The sequence below is a fragment of the Salarias fasciatus genome, chromosome 5 (assembly GCF_902148845.1).
Source record: "Salarias fasciatus chromosome 5, fSalaFa1.1, whole genome shotgun sequence".
Taxonomy (NCBI): Eukaryota; Metazoa; Chordata; class Actinopteri; order Blenniiformes; family Blenniidae; genus Salarias; species Salarias fasciatus.
Window position 1 is genome coordinate 7,061,193 of NC_043749.1, and position 18,383 is coordinate 7,079,575.

General features: G+C 44.9%; 3 protein-coding genes across 3 annotated transcripts; 2 read left to right on the top strand and 1 right to left on the bottom strand.

The window, feature by feature from the left end:
* Window positions 1-308: 308 nt before the first annotated feature.
* Window positions 309-3,532, bottom strand: snai1a (snail family zinc finger 1a). Its single transcript, XM_030092704.1, has 3 exons — window positions 3,181-3,532; window positions 2,145-2,663; window positions 309-1,553 (listed from the first exon to the last, which is right to left on the bottom strand). Exons 1-3 carry the CDS (start codon window positions 3,254-3,256, stop codon window positions 1,369-1,371), a joined length of 780 nt encoding a protein of 259 aa, XP_029948564.1. The 5' UTR covers window positions 3,257-3,532; the 3' UTR covers window positions 309-1,368.
* Window positions 3,533-8,918: 5,386 nt separating this feature from the next.
* LOC115389087 (glutathione hydrolase 7-like) lies at window positions 8,919-10,969 on the top strand. Its single transcript, XM_030092480.1, has 9 exons — window positions 8,919-9,072; window positions 9,161-9,248; window positions 9,324-9,454; window positions 9,542-9,624; window positions 9,811-9,951; window positions 10,065-10,182; window positions 10,261-10,398; window positions 10,481-10,572; window positions 10,650-10,969. The coding sequence occupies exons 1-9, from the start codon at window positions 8,944-8,946 to the stop codon at window positions 10,651-10,653; spliced, it is 924 nt and encodes a 307-aa protein (XP_029948340.1). The 5' UTR covers window positions 8,919-8,943; the 3' UTR covers window positions 10,654-10,969.
* Window positions 10,970-12,340: 1,371 nt separating this feature from the next.
* cyld2 (cylindromatosis (turban tumor syndrome) 2) lies at window positions 12,341-17,961 on the top strand. Its single transcript, XM_030092479.1, has 14 exons — window positions 12,341-12,458; window positions 12,655-13,171; window positions 13,336-13,447; window positions 13,933-14,177; window positions 14,251-14,419; window positions 14,980-15,112; window positions 15,294-15,398; window positions 15,582-15,661; window positions 15,744-15,810; window positions 15,898-16,030; window positions 16,524-16,632; window positions 16,725-16,843; window positions 16,932-17,136; window positions 17,392-17,961. Exons 2-14 carry the CDS (start codon window positions 12,719-12,721, stop codon window positions 17,571-17,573), a joined length of 2,112 nt encoding a protein of 703 aa, XP_029948339.1. The 5' UTR covers window positions 12,341-12,458; window positions 12,655-12,718; the 3' UTR covers window positions 17,574-17,961.
* The last annotated feature ends 422 nt before the right edge of the window (window positions 17,962-18,383 follow it).

Below are 18,383 nucleotides of genomic sequence, written 5' to 3' on the forward strand. Positions count from 1 at the left end.
CGGGTTTTAATAAACATAAATTACTTTATTGATGAAAACGTTTCAGTTATGACATACAGGAAATAGAGGTGAACACACAAGCATGGTACAAAAAAAAAAAAAATTCAAATAAAACATCATCTGCACATTGCACTAGAAAACACAGCCATAAAATGCTTAGGAAAGGTAAAAATTCATCACTGTACTGTCCATTTACAAGGTTCTCGTCACATAATAGGCAACCATGTATCCATGGTGTAAACTGAAAACATCTTTGGTCCCAGCCTTCTTACATTTCAAAACTAATTCCTACTAATACTGCAATCCACTTTTTTTTTTTTTTTAACTTTAAGGCCACGACATGTGAATGAGGTACAAAAAAAAAAGGCACGTTTTGGTTTTTAAAATATAACACAATTTCAAGGCACTGATTCATTTAAGTTATATGGCTTTGGCTGGTATACTTAACACTGTGGTAACCTTGAGTGCATGGCCTGCATCGCCATCCACCTGACAGCAGAGCGGCACCGTGGAGCTTCTTTGGATGATAAGAGAGCAGCTTTTCCTATCTCTGAAACTCATCAGATTAAAGACCAGGTTTGGATGTAGTCAAAATAGAGGCTTAAAACGATCCCCGCCGGTGAAGGAAAACACTAACCGATGCCATTCTTTCTCGATGACATGCTTCCTCTTTTTTTTTTTTTTTTTTAAGCAAACCAAGGGCAGTGGAAGTCACCTGCTATCAACCAGCGAAGGTCATGGCTCTAACACCTGTTAGCACCTCGTCTATCTACACCACAGTACCAGGGACAGCTGTGTGTGCTTTTGCCTTTGTGTGTGTGAGTGTGTGTGAGTGTGTGTGTGTGTTTTGAGGCACGCTAAGAGATTTATTCCACCCACGCTCCCCTACCTCTGAGCAGCTGTGTCTAGGCCGTGAGCCTGAGCTGACCGGCACCGGGACAGAGACAGGAAAGAGCACCTCTTACCCCAATGACTTCACTACATACTTGGTGTTTGGAATGCACACAACAGCAACAAAGGGGACTGGTATCAAGTGTGTGTCTGCGTTGGCTGTTCAGTTCATATTTGGTCCAGCCTCAAGACCTCAGTCTAGATTGAATGAAAAGAAAAATCAGCTCCTCAGCTGTTTTTTGGTGTTTTTTTGTTTTTTTTTTTTTAAAGGAGAGAAGCTAAGAGGCTTGTAAAGTCAGATCCACAGCGAAGGTTTGATTCCCCCCAGGGTCTGTTAAAGCGGCCCATGTTATGCTCTCGGTCTTAAAGGTCCTCGACAGGCGAGCCGGGCTTGTTGGGATGTCTCCTCCATGGCCACAAAGCCCTCGGCCGCTCTGCTCCTCAGAGTGAGTCCTCCTCGGTCTCTCCCATGGCGGCTCACACCGACGTGGAGCAGCACCCCGATGAGCTGTGTTTCTGCAGCAGCGACATGCGGCTGAAGGTGCGAGAGCACACGCCACACTGGTACTTCTTCACCTCGGCGTGGGTCTGCAGGTGAGCCCGCAGGTTGGAGCGGTCGGCGAAGGCCCGGTTGCAGTGGGGGCAGGAGAATGGCCGTTCGCCTGGAGACACACGGAGGAAGCATTTCACCGTAAAGCTAAACCGGCATCGCTAGAATCTCAAAGGGTTTCTATTAACAGCACTTACAAACACACACAATGTGTTGTTATTATTGTATCACATGATAAGCTGGTGGGAACACAGCCTGACTGAATTAGCATAATTCAATCAGGGCTGAATACGATTAGTATGCTAAAAAGTTGCAGCAGATAAGAGTTCACAGATAGCAGGGAGCCCTGCAGGTATTCTTTAAACCTTTTGTAACTCCAGTGGCCCTATTCTCCCTCTCCCCCTGCAGCCCTGATAAGATAATTGGCCGACAGGCCATTGTTGCTGGTGCATTAAACACAATAAGTAATCAATGAAGGCAGAGTCCACAGAGAGCTCCCCTTTGTGATAATGTGAGCTGGTCAAGTGCTGTCCTCATCCCATTGATTGTCATGGATAAGTCACAGCTCAGATGATGAGGGACTGACCCAGAGACAGAAACACGTCATGCCAGCCGTCGCCCAATCGCGTCTCGCTCATCTGGATCAATAGTTAGGTGGAGCTAAGCCGCTGTGAGATGATGTGGAGGACTTTGTGGCTCTTACCTGTGTGAGTGCGGATGTGTCCTCGCAGCAGCCACGGCCTGGAGAACGCCTTTCCACAGGTGGTGCAGACGCAAGGCAGGGTGTGTGAGCGGATGTGCATCTTCAGGGCCCCCAGGCTGGTGTACTCTTTGGGGCAGTGTTTGCAGAGGAAAGCCGGCCTGGCCGCCGTGACGGGGGTCTCCCTCTCCTCCTCCTCCTCCGGGGGGCTGATGTGAGCCATGACGCCCGTGCATTTCATCCGCTGGCGAGGGGCATACGTGTGTACGGGCTCGGGGCTGGGGGGGTCCGAGGTGCGTCCCTCGTCCTCCTCTCCGCTGCTGCTGGCGCTGCTGCTGAGGCTGGACGGGGAGCTGAGGTCCAGGGGGCCCGGGGCGGCCGACGGCTGTGTTTGGGAGGCGGGCAGGTAGAGGGCGGGGAGGACGCTCAGGTCCCACACCAGACCTGTGCTGAAGCAGGTGGCGGCAGAGTTGCTGTCGGCCGAGGAGAGCTCAGCCAGAGGATACCTATCGAGTGAAGCGTCTGGGAGGGAGAGGAGGAGACGGGTCAGTAAAAACAGTGAAACACATTGATTTCAGACAGGGTTATCAAACACATTACAAAATACAAACTGACAAACATGCTGTAAATTTCTTTCACCTGTTGCACAGATGTGCTATAAATATTATGCTGTAACTTTTTTTTTCTTCTTCTTTTTTTTTTTTTTTTTTTTTTTTTTTTAACTGAGCACAGAGTTGGAGGCATGGGAAGGCTCCACGGGCCGTTTCCTCCCACGTATTCACAAGAGCTTGTAACATGAATGGAGCTCTGTCTGGCTGCAGAAACGGGGAAAGTGCATCTAACGGGCCCCGACTTGATCGGGGTGTAGCCCGGTCTGCGGTCCAGCCGGGCTCCAACCCAGAACGTTCACAGAAAGTTGGTACTTTTGTCTAAACTTTCTAAATAAGCCGAGAAAAGCAGCGGACCTCTGTGTAGTTGGCGTCACTTATATAAGGATGCTTTCATAATTCACTGAGAAATAAACAACTTCGTAACTCACCATTCTGACATTCCAGCTCACTGTAGTTTGGCTTTTGTTTGGCGAAGTACTTTTTGACCAAGAAAGATCGCGGCATTGTCCTTTTTTTGAGCGTAAAATAACCGTGCGTAAAAGTATCCTGCGGTCACGACGCACAGACTTTTTTTTTTTTTTTTTTTTAAGAGGAAGAGGAGAAAAAAATGACGATCTGATCGTGGTCCAAGTGTCCGATGAGACACTGAGCAGTGTCCTCCTGCAATCCACAAGTCGGAGTGGACTTCAGCAACTACGTGATATGAAGAGCTTTCATGCGGAGTGACTAAATGCTGGCCTCTGTTCTGAAATACTCTGACACAGGCAGGAGGGGTGTGCTCGCCCCGAGGGCCCTCCCCACCTCACGTATCACCGCTCAAGTGCTCAGGAAGAAGCCTTCATGCTCACACACTTTACAACAACAAAAACATGAGACCCGCAACGTTTACGCGCAGGAATCCGATGGTGTCGACCCGCAGACAAGGAAGGGTGGGGGAACCATAGCTGTGACTTCACATGCGGCCGGGGTGCGGGGTGGCGCGGACACTCGGACATGGGATGAAAACCCACCAGTCTCTCTTCTGTAACCCATCAATTTGGGATTTATCACACACACTGTATTTGATACTGTATAACAACAATCCATCTACACATTTAAAGTCTGATATGATGTCTGCCATGTGTTGTCAAACCTCTAAACTCAACGTTTGTCCCAACACTCCTTATAATTACTCATTTAAAAATCCATTTTAATCTGAATTAAATAAAGAGCTGCGACAGATATTCGTAATTTAATCAGCAGTTTCCACATCGATCCTTATCGTAAAGTAATTATCGTGGATAATAAGAGTCTTGATGAAGCTGCACCTTCACATCCAGCACATGGTGGTGCGTCAGGTCCCGACCCGGAGCGCGCAGCTTCAGTGGAGCAAGTGCGTCCTCTCCTGGAAGGGAGACATCCACCATGTCTGAAAGGTACATGCCAATGCATTAGGTGGCGCCTTAACACATATGTTCAGCATCAGTCGGCGCCTTTGTAAAAGTCAGAACAAGTTGTATGGAGTATTAAAACAATGCTTTACAGCTGTATTATCTGTAAAAACAAAATCAGTGAGAAGACAGTAGTTGTCGTCATGTTTGGAGGGAAGGTTTTGGTACATCAAACCCCATTTTACTCTGACACAATCTGTGAAACTTACTTTGTATCAATTCTATCAAAGAATTATTTCCATAACAGTGAAGTGTCAGTGGAGCATCTTAAAACACTGGAGGGAAACAAAGAGTTGCCCTCGTGTAACCAGTTCCTCTGCACTTGTCAACATTGATCTTTGTTTTTGGAAGTGTTCTGTTGTTTTTATTCTATTCATTTGAAAGTGATGTTGCTTGAATTACCTTTAGTTCATCATAAACATATAAATTTACACTGACAAGGAGCATGGCATTGAATATGAAAAGAAAGAGAACACGCTGAAGGAAATCAAGGATTAGCTTTGCCTTTGTCTCCCTCTAATCTCATGCTAGAGGTTTCCACAGCTGATACTCTTCTACTGATATCCTCTGAATCCTTCTTTACACCAGCAGCCTGCGTGTCCTCCTTCACTGCATCCATCTGAACCTTCCTCTCCACACTCAGCATGCTTTCCCGTGCAGAGCTATGGTCTCTCGCACATACATGACCAAACCATCTCCAGCTCGTCTCTCTCACTTGACCACTAAACTGTCCAATGCACTCATTTGTCATTCCAGAGATCCACCCGGCAGGTAATAATACTGTGTTACTGAGGTTGTTACCAGTGTAGTTGACACAAAGGACTGGAGGGAGCGTGGTCACAGCTGAGGGGGAATCATCTTGACGGAAATGTTTAGTCTCTGGTGAGAATTGAACGCGTTCCTCGGCTTCTGATTGGTGGTTTGGCTGAAGGGGGCGGGTCCAGGGGGCGGGTCTTCTGTTGTCTCAGGTCGGTTGAATATTTGAAATACATCACAAAAGTGTTGTTCCTGCGATCTGCTGCTTCTACGCGGATTACAGTCATATTCCAAAAATAGAATTCTATTTTTCTGACCCGATTCTCATTCGAGGATGATCTGCGAGTCAAACTGAGAGAGAAAACGCAGGTAAGGACGCGACGATGACTATTTATTTACAGATATGACCGTTATATTGAAGCCACTCTGCATGTCACCAGTGAATTACTATTATTTTTGTTGTTGTTGTTAGTTGTAGTACATAAAAAATACATTTGATAAGTGCTCATGTGTTTTTTTTAATGAAAGATCTGACATATATCGTTCCGTTATTGTGACAATCAAAGAAGCGCCTCTGAATACTGAATTGAAAGAAATGCATTAAAACCGAGTTCATTCATTGAGAAAACATTATGATCCTTCATTATTAATGCTTTGGATCCCTTTAGAGGATCCATTAGGTCTGTGTCTTCAGCAGACCAGAACAATACACCACTTTACTGCAGTGTGCATCTCTCAACATAATAGTTATTAATTAATAATGTTCAGTGTTGCAGCATATAGCTGGTGCAGAGCAGGTTTTTCATGAAAGGAGCCCCTCCCCCATGTATCCACAAACAGATGGACTAACAATGAAATGTTGGGGAGTGGGCATCCTTATTCAAGCCACTGTACTAGAAGACATTTCATTGGACCTCCTGATCAGCTGACCCCTGGTTGCTTGAATTTTGAAAAATAATCTACAGAAAGCCTCTAGTGGCATCAAGCACACAAACACACACACACACACACACACACACACACACACACACACACACACACACACACACACACACACTCCCCCAAACAGTCAAACAGATTAGATAAGGGGTGGGACACTCATTTCCTCAGAGGGACCACCTTAAAAACTTCATCACTGTTCAAGACTGAAGCATAGTTTAGTTCATAAGAAAATTATATTTCTATCTCTAAACATTTATATGAGCCAATGTTTCTTTTTTTTTCTTTTCCATTTTCTAAACAGCCCCCCTTGACTGAACGAGAAACAAACACAGCAGGAACAAACAGCCATGTTCAAAACCATCAGCCGTCTGATTTTCGGAGGAGTGGAGGAGACCCCCGAGGATGTGAAGCCTGGAGAGGCTGGGGAGGAAGGGTGGCATGTGGTCACCCATCAAGGTCAGTCAGAAGAGCGTTTTATAGTCTGCATTTCATATCAGAAGCTAAACACTGAAACAGCCACATGTGTAACGTGCTGGAAAGCTGCTTGTTGTTGTAGGGTTGAAATTCATCTCATTAATATACAAAAAAAAAAAAAAAAAATCATAAAACTTATGTATTGTCCTCTAATGTTTCTGGATTGATGATTGAAATTGACACTGACGCATCCTGATTTGTATCAATCAGTCTGTATGTTGATAGAACTTATCATGAAAATACAATGTCACACAAAATGTGTGAGAACTGTACTCCTAACGTGCTTCCTTGTTGTCATGTGTCTTTATTTAGAAGCAGGCTCAGCAGAAAACCAGGAAGCTCTATTAGTCGACAATCAACTGTCCATCCCGAGCCCCTGTGGAAATGCATCTGCAAACATGGAGGCTGACTGGTGAGAGCACAGCATCGGTTATGTTCAAATACTGGGTTTGACGGTTAACGTATTGAATTCCCTCTCTGTGTTCTTCTCAGCGCGTCAGATGCTGAGCAAACAGTTCAGACCAGCAGCAGCAGCAGCAGCACCTCAGCTCCAGCCGCGCCTGTAGCCTTTTCCCAGCCGAAGACTGTGTCAGAAGTAACACAGATCTCCTGCATCCAGAAGGCCAAGGCCTGGGCGGACCGACACTACGTCTCTCGCAACGCCATGCAGCGCCAGAACCGCGTTCGCCAAGGAGTCCAGTCCCATTCCTTTCAGCTCCAGCAGCCGGGCCACCGCAGCCTCAGCCACTGAAGCTCCGCTCGTACAGCCGGGATTTATCACATGGGACCCCCTCTTTCACAGAACATGCCTGATAACCACACACATTCATACCTTACAGGATGATTCTGATTTCCAGATTTTTATGATTCTCACTAAACGTGTCACCCGTTCCTGCAGCTACATTGTTATTTAAACTCGTCTTGTATCTAAAGTCAGACTGAAAGTGTTTTCCTCATTAAATGAGACGTTTCTTTTTTTCTTTTAGTTTTGTTGGTGTGAACTTGAATCTATACATGTGGATTAACAAGTGCAGCCTATGCAAAATGAAGGGATGTGTTTTAAGTACCAACATTCACCTGTATTATTTAATACCATTTTTATACTTCAATAAAAACAAAGTATGACTTTGCAGCTTGTCTTGTTTTTTATGGTTGGAGAGAAATGACATTTCCCAAATGACACTGAACTGCTCACAGTCTGACAGAAGCAGGTCGTTAGTCCGGACTAGGTGCAGCTGCTGAGATCAGGGAAACTAGCGAAGCAGCTCTGCTGTGTTTCTGAGTGAGGATGTCAGAAACCAAGCTTTACCTGCAGTCGCCTTTGAATTACAACAGTTTTGGTTCTTCTCGTTTGGCTGACGACTCCCCCAAAAATGACTTGGCTCAAAAACATGGTGAGAATATACACACTGCATACACCTGCTTTTCAGTCGCCTCAGGGAACAGGCAGGATCTGCTTCCTGAAAACTGCTCCATTCAAATTTACCTTGTGAACCCATCAAGTGTTGAGCCATGTTAATGTTTTCTCACTGCTACTACAGATATCATCCAGCTGACTGAGCTCAATCCAGACTCCAGAAGTCCAGATTTATTCAACCAAAACGCCAAAGAGGACGAGAAGGACTACTCCAAAAAGAACAAACTTTTGCCAGTCTATGTATTTCTGGCTGTCTTTGTTATAGTAGTCACAGCTGTTCTGGTCCTGCAAATTTACCTCGATAAACCTTTGGTACGTCATTTTCTATAAAATTCATCATCCGAACCCAACAGTGTAAGGTTCTTCTCACCACAGCTTCTTTCCAGGTCTCCTTTAAAGGTGTGTTGGTGTCAGATCATGAAGACTGTACTGCAGTAGGGGAAAAAGTCCTTCTCGATGGTGGCTCCAGTGTGGATGCAGCCATTGCTGCCGTTTTGTGCCTGTGTGTCGTCCATCCACATGCGTCGGGTGTCGGAGGGTCTGTGAATCTCTCACTGTAGTTTTTGCACTTTCAGACGTCTGATCTTATAAGGTTCCATCAGAGTTTCTTCACTTCCTGCAGAGGAGGCGTGATGCTGGTTCATGACGTCTACAGCAATAAAACCAAGGTGATCAATTTTCAAGGGGCTGCGCCGAGGTCGTTCAGAGTGGAGATGCTGCGAAACGTGTCCGAGCTGAAGGTAAATCTGCCAGGAAGGAGAGACAATTGAACATTATCAGTCATCTTTTAACGTCTGTGAACCATTTTCAGCAAGGTCTTCAGGTTGGAGTGCCTGGTTTGCTGATGGGGCTGCACCAAGCTCACCGTCTGTTTGGGAGGTAAAAGTAGAAAAACTTATTAGGAATACATATATTCCAAGGTGCTTGAATGAAAAATTTGATATCAAGTATTCCTGCAGGCTCTCCTGGGAGGATATTGTCAGTAGAGCAGCAGATGTGGCCAGAGGAGGTTTCACAGTATCCCGCAGTCTCTGTCAGACAAACTAGCTCTATTTCCGAATGCATTCATCTCACCTGAGGGAACCGTATCAGTGCTGACGTATTTGTTGTCTCTTCTAGCTGATGCACTGTCAAAGGTACAAGGTGAGCAGCTTTCGCGGCGCTTCAGGGACATGTTCGCCCCACACGGCCGAGCCCTGAGTCCTGGGTCGGTCGTGAGGATTCCCGCTCTGGCACGAGTCCTGGAGGCCGGACTGTCCAGTTTCTACAACGGAAACTTATCACAGGAGATAGTGAAGGAGGTATCTGAAAATCTCATCTGATACAGCCTGGTTTGATGAGGGTGAAAAACATGTCCAAAGTCAATTTTTTTTTCCTTTTCCATCCAAGGTGCGAGCGAATGGAGGAGTCCTGAGCCGAGTGGACATCAGTAACTACACTGCAGAGGTCCAACAACCACTGGAGGGACACTTTGAGGGTAAAGACCAACTCGCAAAGCAAGTGCATCTATATCCTGGGTGTCTTCATGAACATTTTGTGACTTTTCTCATAGATTTTATAATTCAAGTTCCTCCTCCTCCGTCTGCCGGTGCAGCCTTGATATCAGTTTTGAAGCTTTTGGAGGATTTTCATCTGCGTGAGAACAACGCTACAGAAAATCAGACCCATCAGTTGAATGCAGAGGTGCTGGATTTCAGAGTGTAACTGCAGATTGAAGTGTATGTCATGGTTGTGATTTTCGTGATTTTATTGCATTATGCTCCCATAAAGGCTCTGAGAGCAGCTGCTGCCTCTGTTCTGGATGGAAATACGTCCAACTCCTCAGTCACGGAGCTGCTCTCTCACATACTGAGGTACAACGAGACACTTTAAAGGGCCGTTCAGCTTTACAACCACACTCTCAAACACAGATTTACTCAAAGTCTTAAAGTATTTTGTAGACATAAAAAAAAAAAAAAACGTGTTTAAACTCACTTCAAAATTCACTTGCAAACTTTTTATTTACAAATATTACATCTCCCATGTCTGTTGTAATATAGCAAGAGTCAAGCAGACGAGCTGTGGATGAATTCCTCCCATGCGTCCGAGTACGACTCCTCACGCCACCCCGCGCAGACGGAGCAGATAGGTGGGCAGGTAGTAGTCATGGGATCCGATAACCTCATGGTGTCTGTTGCGAGGTGATTGTGTTACAGTTTGACTTGTATGAACACACAGGCACGATATGTGTGGTATGTGCTCCCGGGCAATGTGACATTCTCCGATCTTATCCGTCGTCTCTGCGTTCTCGCAGTTCCTTGAGCCGAGCCTTCGGGAGCAGGATCGTAACCCCGTCTGGCATCATCCTCAACAGCCTCCTCCTCGACTTCTCCCGGTCAAATGAAGTCGGAGGCCGACTTCAGAATGTCCGGGTGCAGAAACCTCACCTCTGAAGTTCAAGTGTTGACAAGTCTTCCATATCTGTCCCTGAATTGTCCTTTCTGACGTAGAACATCAGCGATAACGTCGAGAGGAGGCCTGAACTGTTTCTCCTGCCCACAATTATTATCCCGGCAAGGCATCGGTGTGGCATCCGTATGGCTATAAGCAGCTCCGGTGGACAAAGCCATGTGAAAGTAATGACCCAGGTTGGAGTTATTTATAAAAAAAAACATATATTCTCAGTTTCCCTGCAAGAAGAACCCACTTAAACCATTTGTGATGTTCCAGATGTTAAGTGCTGCGCCGCTAATCCAAAAGGAGGAAAATGAGACTCATTTCATTGACAGACTCCAACTTCTGCCAAAGTCACATCTTCTGGGGTAAGTTTACCATTTTCAGTGTTTACTTTTAATTTGTTTTAATTTGAGTAAAGCATGTCTTTAATATGCGTCATCAGGTGATCGTCCAGAAGACCGTCTGCATTTGTTGGATGGAAATGTTCAAGTTGAAAGGATGAATTCAAACAGCTGTCTGGGCATATCATCAGGCCATGGAGGGACTTCACTGATTTCATACCATTTCATGATGTTTTTCTTCTCTCAGACCTAGAAATAAATATGCTAATTGAGTAGATCTACTTCTGCACTTCATAATATAAATCCAATTATTTTCTCCTCTGCTGTCATTGCTGTCACCAGAGAGGAAACCTATTTCTTTCTAATAAGAAAAAAGAAAAATTGTCAAAATAATCTAGGTTAAATAAAACATCTAATCATGTGTGATTTCTCCATTAATATACCTTCTGTGTTTGTTGCTGTGTGATGAAATGTGGCCACTGTACACACTCTGTGCACTTGCTGGAGTGAATGAGGGCTGTTATGTAAATCTGATGAGAAGTGAAGATACTATCAGAGCCGCCTGCGTCAGAGGGGAGGACGTGACATCTGTGAAGCCTGAACAAACATGTCACTCAAAGTGCTGAACTCCACCTGTGGTTACCATCAACATGCTGGTCACTCTGTGCAGACTCTGGTTCCTGCCGGTTCCAGTGAGTGAGATGTGATTATTACTAATATATGTGGTTTTTTTCAGATGACAATGAATCCTCCCTAAGCTTCTTCATAATGTATTCTGAGAAATGAAGGTGTTGCAGTCTGGTGACACAATTGTTGATGAATCCACACACAAAAAAAAGATAACATACTCGTATCATGAGATGCTGAGGAAAGAATGACAGCAGCTGATCTGTAAGCCTTTTATATTCTGAGTTTTTCTCTGAAGAATGTGCACCACTATCTTGTGTTTCATGTTAATGATTGAGGTTTGGTTGAAGTTATTCTGACTCTTGAGCACCTGGTGGATCATTGCCACTAATCAAATGCCACCTGATGCCAGAGAGCTGGGTCTGGGTCAGCTAACATACTATTATTAGGATAAGTTATGGTACAAGTAGGAATTATAGACTTGAAATGACTGTATTGTTGCTGTCACGTAGACTAGTTTTCATTCCATTAAGTATTTCTCATTGATGTCCAGGATAAGAAAAAGGGTTCAAAAGGTCATGAACCGAGGTCTGATCTACATTTTTACCCTGAGAGGGAAGTATATTAAAAAAAGACTATTAAGTGTCATTGTGAAGGAGTGGCTTTCAAAGTCCAGTGGCAGGCTAAAATGAGGTCAGATGGTTACTGTTTACCATCAAGATGTTTTTCCTTTTTCGTTTTGACTCAGAAATGATTGCAAACAATAAGCATGTGGAAAGTAGGGCATTCTAAGTTTTTATGTAATAGCAATAAAATTAGAATACAATCAGTTACAATCACAGTGAATGTAACAGACCCTGTGATATTTAAAGAATGTCCAGTTAAATTTAAAGCATCCCACTTTCATGGAAAACAGTTGTACAAATATCCAAACTTTCTGCGTCCTGATTAAAAAAAAAAAAAAAAGGAAAAAAAAAGGAAAAAAGTGCAGCATGAGAATTTTGGGGGCGTCAATTACTGCCAGAATGCCATGAGAAGAGTCAAGTGATCTCTTTGGGGAAGTTGACTGGATCAATCCTCATATTTTGAGGGCGGAGAAGAGGCGCGTGGTCAGGTGGGCGTTGTCGGTCACGCGGAGGTCGCTGTTTAAATACCTGCAGCTGAACCCTCCTCCTCCTCAGAGAAGACAGGAGGAAGTGATCTTCCGGGCGAGCGTGCTGCGTTTAGTCTGATCCCAACACTGGATTTACCGATGGAGGGTTAATTTCTCTTGAGAAATAAAAGTAAGTTTTTATTTTACATTTAAAATAATTTAGATGAAAGTTTTGAAATGCGCAACGAAAAGAGCAGGTGGACTACTTTTGGGGAAAACTATAAATCCTACAAGGTGTAATCAATGAAACTATTATTTTTGTGCGCCTTCGGTCGTGCACATATTTGAACTTATTTGTTTTTATTTATTTATTCGCGTCTGTGTAGGTTTCTGGCCTGACTCTGCAGGGCGCATCGGGTCTCCGTCCTGGAGGCGCTCTAAACTTCTCCAATGGAGCCCAGCAGGGGGGTAAACGAGAGGTTCTTCATCGTCATACGCGGGAAGTCCCGGAAAGGTTTCTCCCGGGGATGCATCGGCCGCGTGGAGGCGGAGACGCAGCGCGGAGAGTTCGTGGGGCCGCTTTACGCAGGGAGCAGCGGCGGCGGCGGCGGCGGCTCCGCGGGGGGGCCCAAGACCGGAGGCATGGTCCGCAGGGAGGACACCTACCCGCTCACCAGGCACCAGGCCCAGCTCCTGCTCTTCGTCCCCGGAGCCAGCAAGCGCCTGGAGCTGCTGTGCAATCCGCAGCTGTTCTCCGCCATCTGCGAGCTGTCCCCGGACGACCTGGTGGTGGTGAAGCACAAGAGGGGACACCTGCCCGGCCTGGTGAGGAACCTGATGCAGATAGGCAGGAAGGAGCACCGCGAGGACCTGTACATGCTGGGCTTCGAGGTGGAATTCGTGGTGGGTTTGGATCAATCTCAGATCTTTTGGAGCCTTGTGATCACTATCAGACCAAGGCCACTGGTCTCTGGTTATCTGTGTCATCAGTTAAAGATGAGCACGAACGTCTGTCTCTGTCTGCACATCACAGAACATATGTTTTCCTGTTCCTCTGTCTACCACAGGACTGTGACAATAATTTATCATCGAAGAAACCTGCCCCTCTGCCCATTTTTAGCGCAGCAGACATAATCCAGGTGGTCCCATCTTCACACTGGAGCAACAGCAAATGTGCAAGTGAGTCATCCAAGCAAATGTGTTGCATAAAAAATCAGGTTGTTTTTCCTTTGTGTCATTACATAATTACTTTGATAAGGCAGTAAAGTTATTTTCCTAAATAATGGAGCGAAACGTAACAGTATTGGCTTATAGAAACACACAAATATGTTTGTTTAGTTCTAAACAGCCAAAGACGTTGTTAAATGTCAAGTTCTGGGTGACTGAGTGTGACCTGTGACTCCTCGGGGGTTTGCAGAGACAGCAGCTCAATAACACAACTGGAAATACTGGTCCTCTTTCACTGGAATGAAGTGAATGCATCACATGGTCTGACATTTTTGCACACCATGCACTACAACTGTCTGCACACCTCATGTGCAATGTGAACTGGAGTTCAGCCTGATCAGGCATCATGGGATGTGTCAAAAACATTATATCGCATGACCTCCTCAGCATTCAGCCTCCTTCACTCAACTTACACGACTGCCTGTTTGTCCCCACAGGTACAAATAGAAAAGCGGTAACGCGCATCAATTCCATGCCAAATATCGGATCGCGTACACGTCAGGTGACGGAGAACCAGACGGTGCGGACCGTCTCGCACAACCCGAGCGCGCGTGAAGCTCCTGTCCTGGAGGTGGGCTCCCTGGTGGAGGTGGTCTCCAACACGGGGATCACGGTGTACGGGGTGATCCGCTGGTTGGGAGTTCCGACAGGAAAGACTGAAGAATGGGCGGGGATTGAATTGGTGAGTCTCCTGTGCAGTGAAGTTGCTCGACTATATTAATGATCAATATTAATTTAGTATCTTGTCGTTTAAGGACTATGAGGTGAACGGCTGCTCTGACGGGCAGTACAGGGGTCAGCAGTATTTCATCTGCAAAGGGAGCAGAGCCTTGTTTGTTCCCATCACAAAGTGCAGCCCTGACAGCAGGTTCGTCTCTTCTGTTCCAGAAGAGGAAACACTCCATCTTAAAGAAACGCTTTCAGGTTAGACTCGCAAACTTCATTCTCACTTACTTATTTTCATCTGTTGCATTTAGTTAGTAGTCGATAAAATGATGTAAGTTTGGTTTTGCAACAGGAGTGGCTGGTGCACTCTGCTTCAAAACATGAGAATGTTAAACATAACGTCTGGCTAATTGGATGAGGGTGCCCGTATTATGTCATGTTTGTACTTGAAACTCTCCGATTAGATGTTTTCGATTCCATTTGGTGTCTTGTCATTCACCACTGTGCAACAGACACACTGTCAAGTAAAAGATTCTCATGTCCTGCTTTCCAATTGTTTCAGCCAACAGCATTTTCACACACTTAAAACACGCCGGAGATACTTAAAACAGTGCTCAGTTTGTGCCTTTTGTTTGTCAGGCTGACGCTTGCTGTGAACTTCCTTCTATGGAAAAGTTGGTTAATCATTCCCTTCACGGTCCTGTGTGTTTTCAAGCCAAACAAGAGTTTCTGGGATCACATCAGGAAAACCGTGTGAAACTGAAACTTCAATCCTTGATTTCTTTTCCATTTGCTTGTTTTTTTTTTTTTTTTTTCAGTTCCTTCATTTGAGGAGTGTGACGAGGACGCAGCGCCGGTCTCTGAGTCAGAGGCATTGTCTTTGTTAGTGGGCAGAATGAAGGGAATTCAGGGTCACTTTAACTCCTGTTACCTCGATGCAACCCTCTTCAGGTAAAAAAAAAAAAAAAAAAAGTTCACTGCCTCTCAGGGTGTATGATTTACCTGAATCTCACAAAGCCCTTTCATTCAGATGATGTCTTGTTCAATGAAAACAAGCAGAGTAAAAAATATTCAGATAAACACCTAGCTGATTTAATAGAAGAAAAAAACCCCACGGTTTCTCTCTTCTCAGTTTGTTCAGTACTTCTGCGACGTTGGATAGTATCTGCCCGATGCCTGCTGATAAAGACAAACCCATAACCTGCTCGCTGAGGACCATAGTCAACAGTTTACGCAGGTAAAAACAGAACCTTGTGTGCTCTTTTTGCCTTTTTCTTATGATAGTGAAACAGTCATCTTGTTTTTTAATACTTAAAAAAACACAGTCCTGTAAAGCTTGTGGGTGTTTCCATGTTCTACTTCAGTGTTTTATCATGTGGTCAGCGCAGATTTAAAAGTCTTGCTTAATGTGTCGATGCAGACGAGGCTTCGTGCCTGCTGAGAGCGTGATGAATTTTCGCAAACAGCTTGGCTGCGACACTTTCCAGACTGAGGAAAAAGGTACACGCCCATATCTCGTAAACGGCACCACATCAAACAATGATGCAGTTTGGTACAATCCCGTCCTGATTCCTCCCTGCAGATCCAGAAGAGTTCATCACGGTCCTCTTTCAGAAGGTGTTTTGCATCGAGCCGTTACTGAAGCTCAGGTAGGATCGAACGCTGCTCAAAGTCAAACGCTTTCAAAGAAGAAGACTGTAGTTTAGTTAAATCACTTCTCCTTTGTTTACCCTCAGATCCAAACGAGAATCCACCCATGGTGCCTACACCTTACAGATTTTTCTGGAAAAAGAGCAGATGGGACAGGTTCCGACCGTCCAACAGCTGCTGGACACGTCATGCCTGTCAGGCGACCTTAAATTTGAAACGGTGAGGAAACGAAAGAATCATAGTGTCTGTAAGTTCTGCTTGTGAGCTCATTGTGTATTCCAGTATCATGGACTCCAGTGATGTATTGATCACCTGCCTTCACTCTCAGTTATGTACGCCTGGCACTAATATCCTGCCACACTGAATGGATGGACGATGGATGCAGGGACGAATGAATGAATGCCTGGTTCTCGTTAAGGCTACCATGGTTTTATTATGTTTCCTTCCCTGTGTTAATTAAACCACAGTATTAACTTTGATGGCGGCAACTGTGGCTTAGTGGGTAGACGGAGGCATTCACCAGCCCCCCCCCCATTCTCACCCTGTTCATGTTTGACAGTGTGTTTAGAAGCAGCTCAGGGCTTCTTGTTTCTCACTGTGCATGGTGGCTCACTGTTTTTGTGTATGAGTGAATGAATGTATGAAATGGTGAATTTGATTGGCTACATAAGAGAATCTGGTAAATTCAGTTTATGTTTTATTTCTCTTTCAGATGCCATCTTGTCTGATTGTTCAAATGCCAAGGTTTGGAAACAAATATAAAATGTTTTCACACATCATTCCCTCACTGACGCTGGACATCACAGACCTTCTTTACAATGGTGAGTTTATCGTTACTTCTTCAAATCATACATCCGAATGATTTGAACACTATTCTGCAGACGGCTTACAGATCTCCTGCTCTCTTCAACAGCTCCGAGGGAATGCTTCATCTGTGGACATTTAGCAGAGTACGAGTGTCTTCAGTGTCTACCCGATCGCAAACTACAACCAGGAAGAATCAAACAGTACTGCGCTACCTGTAACACTCAGGTTAGAGTTATTCCTCTGCTGTCTGTTACGGTTCCCACTGGCCACACTTAAAATGTAAATCTTTCTTCAACTTTGTTGTATTCTGTAGGTGCATACCCATCCCACTCGCCAGGATCACTCTCCCAGTGCTGTCGCGGTAGCAGCAGATGTGGCCGTCGACAGCCCCGTACCCAGGCGCACCATGCAGCTGTTTGCTGTGCTCTGCATTCAGACCAGTCACTACGTGTCCTTTGTGAAATACGGCCCTGACCCCGGCTCCTGGCTCTTCTTTGACAGCATGGCAGACAGACACGGTGAGACACAGCTCAAGCTTGTTTATGTTTAATCTGATCTTATTTCTTTTCACATTAGCGGCAATAATTACCTCAACACTACTGTTTCATTTTGATTGTACAAACAGTTGGTTACCTCGACTGTTTCATTTTCTGATATCGCAGCCTTGAAAATGTTAGATAAAGGCCCGTGTTTGGAGCAGCTCTTGATGTTCCCAACTTGCTTTATCGCTTTCTGAGCGGGACGGCTAATCTTGAGGCAAAACCTCCATACAGGCAACGATCAAAGTGGCTACAACATTCCTGAGATCCGGGCTTGTCCGGAGCTGGGTGACTTCCTGTGTCGACCGGAGGAGGAGCTGGCCCGGGCTCACCCATCACAGGCCCCTGAGCTGGTACGCAGGCTGCTGTGTGACTCCTACATGTTTCTATACCAGAACCCCACCACGCTGCTCTGAAAGCCAAACAATTAGGAGTCTGAAAGCCGTGTGAGGACGAGGACGTGGCGTTCCCATAACAGTGCCTTTGGTAACCTTACATCTTTGCTTAATCAGCTTATGTGCACTTTATTATGTCCAAGTAAAAGGAACCGAAATGAGTGGTTGTAACTTTGTGGAAAACTTTGATTTTTTTTTTTTTTTTTAACTCATTAATATCTGACTGTTGCTACACTGTAATTATTTATGAGTTTTGAAGGTGATACATCAGTGTGTTTTTTTGTACATGTATACATTCTTGTCTTTTGTGTATTATTTGACAAAACAAAGACCAATCCAAATAGAAATGGTTTGCTTGTGACCTCTAACAAAATGAAGGATCTTGAAGCAAATAAACTGTGCTTTTCAACTTGTGTTTTAATCTCTAAACAGGAAAAAAAGACCTAAACTGGAAATGTATATTATTTTTTTATACAAACTAATCCACAGAGCACATTACTGAAACCATATTGCTAGTTTCAAAATGATGAACAGGCTCTGAACACACAGCTTGCAGACATATCTCATCTCACCAATAGTGTAAAATGATACAATCAGATGTCATACAGTCTTAATCAGATTAATAAAACAAGTCAGGCTACATGATGGTGTAGTGGTAAGGTCTTCGGACTCAGTAAGTATATTTTCAGGGGTTGATTGCAGACTTGTGGGGTTTCCATATTCTACCTGTGCATTAGGTGAATTAACATCTTCATTTTGGCCGTGGGTGTGGTCTCCTGCCTCTACCTCCACCTTTTGCTGCACTGGCAGTGGAGGATGGAGAGGCTCCAT

Coding starts and splice junctions, on each gene's coding strand:
- snai1a (XM_030092704.1), bottom strand. CDS start 3,256: ATGCCGCGATCTTTCTTGGTCAAAAAGTACTTCGCCAAACAAAAGCCA. Junction 2,664..3,180: donor TGAGCTGGAATGTCAGAATG/GTGAGTTACGAA, acceptor TCTCCCTCCCAG/ACGCTTCACTCGATAGGTAT. Junction 1,554..2,144: donor ACACATCCGCACTCACACAG/GTAAGAGCCACA, acceptor GTGTGTCTCCAG/GCGAACGGCCATTCTCCTGC.
- LOC115389087 (XM_030092480.1), top strand. CDS start 8,944: ATGTTCGCCCCACACGGCCGAGCCCTGAGTCCTGGGTCGGTCGTGAGG. Junction 9,625..9,810: donor CTGCTCTCTCACATACTGAG/GTACAACGAGAC, acceptor GTTGTAATATAG/CAAGAGTCAAGCAGACGAGC. Junction 9,952..10,064: donor CTCATGGTGTCTGTTGCGAG/GTGATTGTGTTA, acceptor GCGTTCTCGCAG/TTCCTTGAGCCGAGCCTTCG.
- cyld2 (XM_030092479.1), top strand. CDS start 12,719: ATGGAGCCCAGCAGGGGGGTAAACGAGAGGTTCTTCATCGTCATACGC. Junction 14,420..14,979: donor TCTTAAAGAAACGCTTTCAG/GTTAGACTCGCA, acceptor TTTTTTTTTCAG/TTCCTTCATTTGAGGAGTGT. Junction 16,633..16,724: donor CACAGACCTTCTTTACAATG/GTGAGTTTATCG, acceptor TCTCTTCAACAG/CTCCGAGGGAATGCTTCATC.